At 36.3% G+C, this 12,698-nt stretch overlaps 1 protein-coding gene across 1 annotated transcript; it reads right to left on the reverse strand.

Moving 5' to 3' along the window:
- Positions 1-3,475: 3,475 nt before the first annotated feature.
- LOC135767311 (interferon-induced very large GTPase 1-like) lies at positions 3,476-12,402 on the reverse strand. Its single transcript, XM_073815117.1, has 5 exons — positions 12,327-12,402; positions 11,636-12,244; positions 9,053-9,123; positions 5,676-8,902; positions 3,476-5,567 (listed from the first exon to the last, which is right to left on the reverse strand). The coding sequence occupies exons 1-5, from the start codon at positions 12,400-12,402 to the stop codon at positions 4,175-4,177; spliced, it is 5,376 nt and encodes a 1,791-aa protein (XP_073671218.1). The 3' UTR covers positions 3,476-4,174.
- Positions 12,403-12,698: the final 296 nt, after the last annotated feature.

The following is a 12,698-nucleotide window of genomic DNA, read 5'->3' on the forward strand; positions in this document are numbered from 1 at the left end:
CGTTCAGACAGCCAGCGACGTTATCGCTGTGTGTCGCCCGTCTCTTTCAATGAGGCGTTCCTAAATCTGCTTGTCAGAAACAAATGAGTACCATCTACGCCAGTAACTGACGAGAGAAGGATGACGTGCACTACACTGCTTTGTTCTCATTGGTAGTCGCTCCCAAAAGTCGCTCGACATTTGCATAAAATTAAACTTTCTTAACTTTCTCGCGTCGCTGGACACGCCCATACGGTCGCCAACGGCCACTTTCGCTCGTGTCGCCGGAAGTCGCCAGGTTTCCATTGAAATGAATGAGATCACGTCACTCTGCTACTGCTTGTCGTTGGCTGTCTGAATGGGGCGTGACCCTACAGTCACATTAGCTACAAAAGTAAACGACACCAAGCGACACACACTCGCTTGATGGGCGTTCCTTGGCTAGTTTCCAAAAGCGGTATCAAAAGTCACTTTAGAGGTATTGTTAAGTTACAAGAACGGTGTTTTTGGATTTAAAAGTATTTATTTCTCGATAAAAGTAACAAAATATATGAGATAAAATGCCAAACTTATCAGATATATACATAAATACGCATTTTCCGCCATCTTGAATTATTTTCTCAAACTCAACCACAGACCTACGTCACGCTGCTCCTTCACTCCGATTGGCAGTCGCTTTGTCGCATCACTCAGCATTTGCATAAAATAGCCTGCTTGTCTATTTTGGCTCCGCCTTGCTCGCACAGCGGCGAGCTCGTCGCTTGTCGCTGGCAAACGGCCACTTCCATTGAAAGTGAATGGTAGCCTGTCGCTCTGTCTCTGTCGCTTGTAGCTAATGTGACTGGGGGGTGAACGATAAAACGTCACCCATTCGCTAAATTCATTTTCGAAACTGGCAAGTTATCCACCTGGGTTGAATTTTGACTGGGCTAAGCCAATGTCAATCAACATTCCATCCAATCGGAATTTTGATATGCAGTCATGTTGTTCATCTACCGGGTGTAGCTGGCCATCCGAGAAACAAACTCGGGGGCCCTCTAGTGGCTCGGGGCTCCAAGCAGTTGCCTGCCTTGCCTGTTGACAAGGTGTGCCTCTGCTCACGAGTAATGGCCTATCAACACTTGCAAGATGGTTATGGAGCTGTGTGTCCAAACGAAGGAAGGCAGCATATTATTCAGCATATTAATAAAGCAGTAATAAACATTACAATCTGATTACCTGTTTATGATGACAAACAGAGTTAGTGTCCCAGTCACACCACTGAGAATGGCCGAGGTTACCCATATGATAAACCCCAATGAGGCGTTTAGCGAGGCGCGGGCGCGTCCAGTTCGTAATGCATCTGTATTTTCTATCATTTCACTGTAGCACAGTATCGCAGTGTAACTTAAAGTTAACGTTATTACTTGTAAAGCAGCAGTAAAACTGTTTCTACTGTTATGGATTAAGTTTGCAACCAATCCATTGTTCATATTTATGTTAAAGTTGACACTACGTTGTGCCATATAGTTTTGCCATTCAAGATTTTAATTCTGTTTTTTCGTTGTGCATGATCACAGTTCATATGTGTGGGGAAAGAAAAGCTATTAGAGTAAAAATATTGCGTTAGGCTGCTTTTTGAGTTAATAAGAAAAAAGATTTTACAATTCCTGCAAATGCAGTGATGAAGTTCATGTTCTCATGATTTATTTTTATGAATTAAAATGTTTTGAAATGTGCTGTGGACAGAGGCGCATTCATTCGCGCAGGTTATGTTTGGAAAGACGATGTCCTGTAGCTCAGGCACAGGCACAGACCCACTTTTCAACAGGCCCACCTAAATCATTTTTTTCCAAAAAAACAACTTTTACTTTATTCTAATTTTGTCAAGAATTCTAAATTTTTTTTAAGTTTTAAACCATTTTAAAAAGCGGTTTATATTTTGATGTTTCTGCGCAAGTTCAGCAGACAGTGAGGTTCGGGTTTGTTCCGATCAGAGCTCGTGAGCTGAGAGCACATGTCTGAATATTAGAAATATTTTAATTAGAAATAAAATAAAAATTTTAATTAATAGATTTTTGTTAGGTCGGACAATGATTACTAAATTTCTCTCTCATGCTCCTCATAACCACTGAAAACAGTCAAAATTATTATGGACGGAAGTTAAAAGTGGTGGGTACAAAATGACTCATGACGAAATGTCACCAAAAGACGCCTATGAAACCCCCCCCCCCTCTTTTTTTTTTCACAAATCACACCCTGTATATATATATAGGCCTACTATATACTGTATTATGTTTTTTATATATTATAATACAATATTTATTATTTTTAACATACGTTATGTGTGTAAGTGTGTGAGTTTATGTGTGTGTAGTAGTATTAGGAGTAACAGAAATAATGCAGTATGCACATGTGTCAACCAACCCCACCCACATTAGGACACACCAATTAACTAAAATGATGTTAGCCACATAGAATCACTCATCAAAAACTTTTAAATTTCATGTCAACATAAAGGTGATCCTATCTCTATCACCTGAAATCATTACATTTTATATATCTCTATCTGTCATATACACTGATAAAAATGATTCACTGAATTGAATCAATTTATTTAAGCTACATTTAAACAAAAAAGATTAGTAAAGTAAAATAATATATAAATTTTTTGTTTAAATGTAGCTTAAATAAATTGATTGCAACCACTTACCTTAAAAACATTGATTAAATTCAATTAATCATTTTTTTCAGTGTAGTTCTAAAATGTATTTAGTTTGGAGAACTGTTTTTTTGTTTTGACACTGTAAAATATAAAAGCTATACACACCTCAACAGTTGGTGACAATTCAATGATTTTAGTAAATGGTTTCAGGTCAAGAGGGCAGTCATTTTAATGTCAGATTTTTGGGGCAGCGCCCTTTAGTGTACTGTAATTGAACTGTATGCCAACCAACCCTTCACCCAACCAGCCCTGCTCTCCCCTACCTAAGATGTACATATATTAATAATAGTACCAAATATACATATCTGTACATATAAACATTAAGTCTCTGTTTAGATTATACTGATATAAATTATAGCACTGTTTAACTTTATGTGATGGCCATAATCTGTTAATAAATGTAATTTTGAAGAAAAAACAGTACAGGAATGTCAGTAGTTTCAGAGTTTGTTGTGGGTGTATGTGGTGTCCTGATGAGTGTGAGACTCATGGCCTAAAATTTTGTTCCAGTCTGAACAAATATGTGTGATGGCTTTCATGTTTTATTGAGTTTACCAAATAAAGACGTCAAACTAAGAATCTGGCATTAAGTTGAGTAATACACAAAATGTTCTAGGAATACAAGCCAAAACTTTAATTAATTAATATATATTTAATTCTGGATTAACATAACATAACCAAAAACTTACACTTTAGACAACTTTTAGGAATTACAATATATATGTGAAATGATTATGAGTAAACACTACATTTTTAGCTTAGTTAAACATGCACTAAAATAGTTTTAAAGGTGTTAAAGGTTTGAAGACTTAGTATATTAAAGATATAAACTAAACAATGTCATTTAATTTAATTTTATATGGTTTTCTGGTCTTGTGGATGTGTTTGAATTGAACTTCTGGCTACAAAGTTATATTGGTGCCTACACACCACGTCCAGTATGGCAGCTCAAAGTTGTCAAGGGTGATGAAGCTGTATTGAGCTCCATCACAGCTCTAGGGGTACTTCTTAAAAATTGATTTAGTCAGATGCTATAAAAAAAGTACAACAAAAATGGTTTCATTTGTATTTACATTTAGGGAATAAAATAGATTATTTCATCCAAAGCAACCTACAAAAGTAAGGAAAACAATAAAGTGAATCGTCACAGTGTCAGTAATTTGAGAACTGCTTTACAATTTTTTTTCAGTGTAAACAAAAATGCATTTTCTATAGACACTGCCTGTATAGATGAAAAGATTAAAAAATATTTTTTTATTTAGGCAGAGCATTCAAACATGTTGCTTTCATGAACTATAGATTTTTTAGTGTAAGACTTAATCAATAAATATTTCCCGCTGCATTTAACATGATTTGTCTTTCTGTAGTCTACTTTATGCTTATAAATGCATCCAAGCAAAATGGTAAGCCGTGTTATTCACAAAGTTCTTTTAAAACTAGTGCAGAACAGTTTCAATTGATATAAAAGAGTTTAGTTCTTTTAGTTCTCCATTAGATGTATTTATCTAAACTCTTAATAGCGTCCTCTTTTGTGTGCTTTCTCCATTCATCTGGAATCTCACCGCTGCCCTGGAATGTTTTATTGTAGTGATTCTCCAGATCTTTCTGAAACCTGCACACAAACCACTTCCAGTATGGCAACTCAGAGTTGTCAGGGGTGATGCTCCAGTTTGCATATTCAGGGCCGGCTTTTCTGTATTCTTTCCAAGGAATTCTATCATCTAAAGAATTTCGAAAGCACCGATCACTTCCTACTTCTGTTGTGCAGAACCAAGTGTACAAGTTTGTTGTTCCTCTATAAAACCACCCATTCAGTCCAATATTACGATGAAAAGGAACACTGTGATCTCCAGGATGGTCTTCCATTGTGTTTGTGCAGATTGCTTTACAGAAAGGACACTGAACCCAACAGCACTGACAGAAATGATCAATCAAAATCTTATGTGGTTTCTTCCTGCACTTTTCCATTTTAATTTCACCAATCCTTGTGAAATTCTTTTGTAGCTTTAACATCATTTCATTCAGACATTCACTCAAATGTTTCCCAAGAAAATCCAAGTCTTTAATTTCTCTCAGATCAACAAATGACTCACCTGTGAATTTCAGCTCCTCTGTGAGTGTTTTGGTGAAACTTGTGAACCACATATTGCCATCTCCTCTCTTATTTTTGACCTCCGCTGTCAATGCATGCACTGCATTACTCACAATCTTCCCTTTCTGTTCAAGATTTCCTTTGAAAACATTTAGAATTATTTTGCTTTGTTGAGTAAAGTATTTGTCTACTTCATTTTTTATGAATTGTATGAAGTGTTCTTTGGGTTGATGGATGTATTGTATGTATTGCTCAAAGTCCTCATTTTCTGCGAGTGATTTCAGAATGTGTTTCTCCAGATTGGATCTGTTTTCACGTAATGATCGTATGTCTGTTCTCATCTGTGCTGCAACATCAATAGCTGTTTTGTTGTAAACGTCTTGTAGGATGGACGGTTCAAGTTTGCTGCAGATAAAGTCGATCAGTATGGTTGCTGTTGTTGCTCCTCTGCAGTAGTTCTTGAAGACGTTGTAATATTGAGTTTTTTGCTTCTCAAGATACATTCTTACATCATTTGTTTCTCTGTATTCCTTGTGGCATTCAGTAAATTTCTCACTTGCAATGTCACAAACATAAAGACAGAGATCTATAATAAACTCCTTTCTCAGTTTGTATTTTTCATTCTCTGATTGATGTTGCTTTACTGACTTTTTAACACAGTCCGTTATCTCTTGGATGTAGCTGACATTGTAGCCCTGTCTTTTGACTGGTGATTTCTTCATTATGTTTTCAGTTTCCTTAATAATTTTTTTAATCAGTTGCCTTACAGAGTCATGATATTCAGCATTTAGTGTCTTGTTTCCTTTAACATATGCATAAATTTTTTTCCCTGGATTCATTAAATAACGGTGTAATAGACTCTGGCTTTTCTTTGAGCTCTCTTCAGCTTCCTCTGAAGATTCAGTCTCATCTAAATGCTCTTGATGCTTCTGATGTGTGATGTAGTCATCAAAACCACCCCTAGTGAGTATCTGTTTAAAGTCTGGTAGATTAAGCCTTTCATATACGAGAGTAAGTTCATTGTTTTCAGATAAAATCTGTGAGACATCCTTCCAAAAATGAATGTCTTTTACTGGAGGAATATCTTTAGTCATCTCTGTGACCCATTTACTCCACATTGTGTCAAATTTCTCCTTCAGCACTTGTTCATCTGCTCCTTTACTTTTCAGACTCAAAGCGAGTTCCTTGCTCCGGCTAAAAAGCATATTTTCATACTCTGTCAGTTTTGGGTCAAGCTTCTGTTTGGCTTTCTTCTGTTCAATTGCTTCATCCAACTTTCTTTTTGTTCCCTTCACCAGGTCATCATGAAGATCTTGAATTCTGGTTTCAAATCTTCCTCTCCATTGACACAGAATGCTTTTGTATTTGTCCTCATTAAAATAAGACTTCATTGATTTTTCTACTTCTTCTTTTGTTGTCCTCATTTCATCCAGCAGTTCATTTTTCTGAACCTCATTGTTTCCATTTGCAATTCTGTTGTAAAACTTTTCTTCAATACTCAACATGGCACTCCTGAGGCTCCAGGTCCAGTCACTATACTTAGTTTCCAGTCTTCTGAATACGGCAATCTCCAGTGTGTCTTTAAAGCTGAACACAAAGTTTTCATTTAGCAGTGCACTCCAAAGATCATTAATGCAAGTTTTGAACTGTGACAGTGTAATGCCGTTCGATCTTGATGCTTTTGCGATAATGGTGCTCTTCATCTCCTGAATGTTTCTGCTGTAGTTTGGGTTTGGTGGTGCCATAGGTGGACTTCCCTCCCAAAGCTGTGAAAAATACTTCACATCATTCTGTACATCAAATGCAATAACATCACTGAAAAACTGCAAAACACAATCTTCCTCTTTAGCAGCAAGTTTTGTCATCTCATCCAGTTTCTCCTGAAGTCGTCTTCTTCCTTCCATGTTTCTTTCTTCGGCTGAGATATCTGAAATATTCTGATGCACAAACATGCAGCTGGGATTCAGTCTGATCTTCTTCATCCTCATGAAGGCCTGAACAACATTCTTAAGGATGTCCTGCATCTCTGCAATGTTTTCTCCAAAGACGTTGATCAATGTCATATTTCCAAGACCAACAACAAATGTGGCCATTTCATTATCATGATTTCTTGTTGATCTTCCAGCAAGCTCTAGAGCACGAAGACCTTCAGTATCAACAACCAGAATATAATCAAACTTCAGCTCATCTTTCATCTCTTCTGAAACTCTGACCAGCTGCATGAATGCTCCTCTAGTGCACCGACCAGCACTGACAGCAAACTGCAGACCAAACATTGCATTCAACATGGTAGATTTCCCAGAGCTCTGAATCGCTAAAACTGACAACACAAAGACTCTCTTGTCTCCCAGTTTCTTGATGAGTTCATCTAAAACTGCAGTAACCCAGATCAGAGGAACATGAGCAGCATCTCCATCCATCAGCTCCAGTGGAAATCCAGACATCATCATCTCTGCTGCAAGACCCGGAAGAGAAGAGAAGTCAAGCTTTAGGTTTTTCTTGTTTTTCTCCACAGATGAACATGATTCATATATCTGACCGATCTCTCTCAGTATGTGCTCCAAACCAAAGGTTGCAGCTTGTAGTTTCTCAGATATTCTCTCAAGTTCTTCTTGTTCAGCTGCCAGTTGTTGAGATTTATCAGATTTCTTTTTAAGATCTAAGACCGCTGACCACTTTTTATCATACTCGTGATGAAGAGCTGAAAGAGTTTCAGTAGTGTAGTCATCCAGTAGGATCCCAATCCACTTAAGAAAATATGTCATCTCATTTCTTTCTTTTGAATTCAGTTCTTGAATAAAGATTTTGATAAATTCATTTAAGACAGTTGTGTGCTGCAGTTCACGAATTTTAAGCATTTCTGATTTCTTACAGCTTTTGGTTTTTTCTATGTTATTACTCTTTTGTAGTTCACCCAGTGTAGGTCGATGTAGTTCTTTATTTGTCTGACACCACTGATGCCACAGTTTTCCCTGACACGGCAGAAATGTTTCTTTGATTTCTGTCAGATCTTTATACTTTAGTAAACTCATCATTTTCTGTGCTGCGTCTTTTCCTTTCCTGCAGTCATTATCAATCTTCTCATCTACTGTGATGTTTAATTTATCTGCCACATCTTCAAGCTTGAAAAGAGAAGATGAGTCTGAAGATGAGAGTCCATTGTTTACAGCTCTTCTGAGTTCTTCAATTACATCTGACTGATTTCTTTCTTTCAATCCCATTTTGTATTTTTTACCTTTTCGCATTTCTGTGAGAGCTGAATCACTCTCAGTAAGAAGGCAAATGAGCAGTTTTGAGTCTGTGTAGAGGTTTTGAATCATGCGGTTGTCATTCATGTTTAGTTGAGGTAAAATAACAACATTTACAGAAGCCATCTGAGTTAAGATATTTAGCAGTTTCTCATTTTCTAATGCATCACCATGAAGATTACAGAATGCAACACAGTCAGGAAATGTATCAGTTTTTTCTCCAGATGGACAGTACCAGGCAATCTCCACCATCCCATCCATTAATACTCTGGATCTGCTGCTGCCTGGACAGTTCCTGTGGAAGAACGTGTTGTGTTTCTCATTGATCAAACTGTTCATCAGCTGAGACTTGGATGAAGACAAAGAGCCAAACCTGAAGACAGCCACCATTGGTGTTTCTGCCTTGTAGACCGGCTGGGTTTTGCTCAAGGTTTGTCCTTTCCCATCTGTTGTCTTCCAGCTCTTGTTGATTTGTCTGAATGTCCAGAGAGGAAACTCAATCTTCTGTGTGAATGGATTTGGTACAAGCAGAGGAAGAGCAAACTGACACTGTGAGAGTTTAGTGACAATGAGCTGCTTTAGAAAACTATCAGCACAATAAAACACAGCCATCTGAGCATCCATTAAGTGAATTGACTCTTTAAATGAGTCTTTGCATCTTTCCTGGTTGTCATTTTGTTCATTGTTCTGTTTTATTTTAATGTATCTTGCTCTGTAGTCCATCATCAGTAATTTTTGTAGAAAACTCTGAGCAAACTTTTCCTCTAAACAGAACTCATGAGACTGTATATGTTCTGAAAGCTGAAGAAAATCTGCAGTCTTCAGTTTATGATATTTTCCTTTCAGATGAAGTCTGTTCATCAGCTGCTCTGGACATAGCTGAAGTTTTTAAACAATATTATTACAAAAATGAATGAAAATAATTATAAGGTGTACATTTAAAATGTATTGTTTACAAAAGAGTTTCCACTTGCACTAACAAGTGTACTTAAACTTTCAATTTATAAAAATATTTAACATATATCTTACCTTGTGTCTGCTTTCTTTCGCAGAGCTCTTTAACTGTTTTAATGTAGTGTGAATACAGTTTTCAGCTTTTTCTGAGAGTTTATTAAAAAAAAGCAGAAACATTTTACAGATCGGTAATAACTGGGTAATCTTGGTAATATTATTTTTAAACCACACATTACAACTAATTACTGTGCAGTGTCCAGACAATATCAATGTAAATTGAAGTTATAATAAAATGGTTATACTTGTAGTGAATATATACTTACTGAAATGATAAATGTTCAGGATTTACTTATTGTGAAGTCATATTTTTGTAATTACATCAGCCTGATGGTGTTATGAAAGGGTAAAATGTTGGTAAGTACATGGCTACTTTTAAATGGGGGCAGGGGGCGTGGCAATCAAAGGGGTGTGGCGTATGTGTCATGAAGAAAATTAAAATATTTTTATTTAAAACACTCAAATAAAACGTAATTTTGAAGAAACTATAGCAGAAAATGAACACATACTAGATTATTAATGAATTAGATGTTTTTACCTCTAACGGAAATAGCTGCGTGATGAAGTGAAACTAAAGGGTTAATAAACACAAACTAAAGCAGATGTTGTAGAACGTCAGGCAAACGATGATAGATAGCGCAAAAATTGTAAAAACTGATTATTTTCCACTATTAATTACATTATCTTAAAGGAGTGTAACTACTGTAGCATGTAAATAATGCACATAAATAAAGTGAGCAAGAGCGCTCAACAATTATATCTAATCAACAGGCACGTGAAACCTAGCTAGCAGGTTGCTCAAAAAACAAAATTACCAGCTAACTCACTTTAAATTTACAAGAACTATAGACTAAAACAATAACAGGCTTAAATAACCCCAAAACATAAGTCCACTTACAGTTCTCACGTACACGTGTTTTATCAACTGGCTATCCTCCAGACATGACGGACCACGTCTTTATCTCATTTCAGCCACGTGGCGCACGTGCACGCTCGCGGTGTGAAGAGCGTCCGGCTATTCTCAGAGATGCACTTGATGGCCTTTTTTGGAGCATTTTTTTTTTAACGACCTAGTTAAGGTGGTAGTGTTTCCCATCTTAGGCGGGCCACCCAAACTGAAAAGTGCTGTGGGAAACCCTGCTTTAAATCAATGCAATTTACATTGTTATTGCCTGGAAACTGCACACTAATTATCAGGATACTGCACAGTATTGCAGTGCAGGCTTAAAATAAAGTGTGTTCAGGCGCATTGTTGGCATGTTTCTATTTTAAGGCAACTAAAATAGACTACGCCACTGACCAACTAAAACCTGTTCAAGTCAATGATGCAATTTTTTGTTATTTAAAGAGCGCATTAGTAATATGTGCCTATAAATGGGACGGCAATGCATGTTGCTTATTACACGCATGGATGCGCAGCAGCACACAAACGTTTAAAAAAAAAAAAAGGATTAAAAGATTATTATTGAGTCTCTTGGACATAAACGAGGACAGGACTTTAGAAGGTGTGAAGCTGAAATCAACTAGCAGAAGAGCTGCTTCACCTCTAGCCTGGTAATCCGATTTTTTTGTAAACTATATTTTATAAAAAAGATATTTGTAAATTATTCTTATAAAAACCTTTACAGTGATCAGGCATCATACTTTATCAGGCATCATACTTTATCAGCAATTAAAACACTGCTTATTTTACTTATTATTTCTCTTAATCTTAAACTAGTGCTCTTCTTCCTCTGCTTACGGTTTTTCACTTACAAACTCCTTAAAAGCCTTGGCTTTTAAGAGGATGAGAGATGGGACTAGGGCTGTGCAAAATAATCGCCTGTGATTCTCATGCGTGTTTCATCAGTAAAGCTGGTTCCGTGATTAGAAATAGATTGCCATCACCTGCTTTCAGATGGAGCGGCATTTACTACACAGAGCCATAGTTCACAGAGAAGCTACGCAAAATTGCATAGATTATCAGAATCAATTTTCCTCGATTATGAACACAATTTTGCCTAGCTTCTTTGTCAACTACGGCTCTGTGTAGTAAATGCCGCTCCATCTGAAAGCAGCTGATGACAATTTACTTCTAATCACGGAACCAGCTTTACTGATAAAACACACATGAGAATCGCACAGCCCTAGATAGGACTCATTGGTTTTGTTGCACGTTACGCCCAAAACACACCCATTTTCCATCGTTAAAACTGCAAAAGTGGATTCAAACACACCTTAAGTGCACTTGTACCAAGCGCTTTAGACCATGTGTTTACATTGTTTAAATAGGGCCCAATGTCAGGACAGTTGGCATACATACTGTGCAAATATATTTCTTGAATTACAAAGAATTTATAAAGATTTGTGTGACTTGGATGTTGTACATGCAATAATGTTTGTGTTAGAAGCGGTTCATGCATTCATATTAATAATATTTACATACATGGAAATCAGTTAACGTCCCTAAATATGATTATTATATATATTATATATAATGATATATAATTATATTATATTATATATATATATATATAGTAAATTGTTAAATATAATTGTTAAGTAAATGTCGTTATAAACGTCTAATTTAAAAACAAAAGCAATCAGAATCTGTTATCTTACCAGTTTGATTTTGACTGTTGTCCAGGTCTGTTGAAACTGTGTTGTACATCTCAGTAGTGTAGCACTGCTCTTTATTGTCTAAATACAGACATCTGATCCGGTCCATCAATTCTCTCATCTCTGACTGTTTGTTCATAATCTTGCTACAGATGTGATATTTTTGTCCACATTTCTCAATCAGCTTCTCCAGTGCAGGGTTTTTCTTCAGTTCATCTATGATACTTTCCTCCTCTTCCTCATAAGTGAAGAGAAACATCGCAAATGAAAGAACTTCGTCACCAAACATTCGCTGTAGCCATTCAATGCCCATCTTATCGGCATCTGTTAGCTGACCCAGTCTCACAACAAAGATGAAGGCATGGATTTCATTTTCATTCACAAGCTGACGGATAACTTGAACAGAAGGATTCAGATCCGTCTCATGTAAGCCAATCATGTTGATCACTGACACATGATGGTCTGATATCTTTCTCTGTATTGAAACAGTCGAGCAGAATTCTGTATCTTCAGTATAGGTTTGATTTTCTTCGAGCAGAATGTTGTCACATCCAAACTGGACTGACTCAGAGTTTCCAAATAATACAACACTGAAATTAGGGAAGTTGGCATCTAGAAACAATTAACCATTCATATTAAAAGCAACAAATACAATAAGAACCAGTTTGATATAATAATGGATTTATTTTCGTACCTATGGAACTTTCAGATGAATCATCTGAAGCTTCAAGTCCTTCACTTACAGATTCATACTCATATAGTTTAGCCATGTCCTCCAATAGTTTAACATTAATCTGGAGAAAAAGAAACTGCTAGTTTATTTCTTATCACCATGAATTTTGAAGGTCATATACTTGTAAAACATGAATAAGTAAAATGTATGTCCACATTCAGTATCACACTAATATGTGCTTGTTTTATTGCTTTATATACTTGTAAAACATTAATAAGTAAAAAAAATTCCTCTGTATGTAGTTGATAGTTTACTTATTAATTTTGGTGAGATTTACCTTGTGTACTTTATCAGCTTGATTTGTGGCACTTGTGGTGTTTATTATAATGCTAT

This window comes from Paramisgurnus dabryanus, chromosome 6 (genome assembly GCF_030506205.2).
Source record: "Paramisgurnus dabryanus chromosome 6, PD_genome_1.1, whole genome shotgun sequence".
Classification (NCBI taxonomy): domain Eukaryota; kingdom Metazoa; phylum Chordata; class Actinopteri; order Cypriniformes; family Cobitidae; genus Paramisgurnus; species Paramisgurnus dabryanus.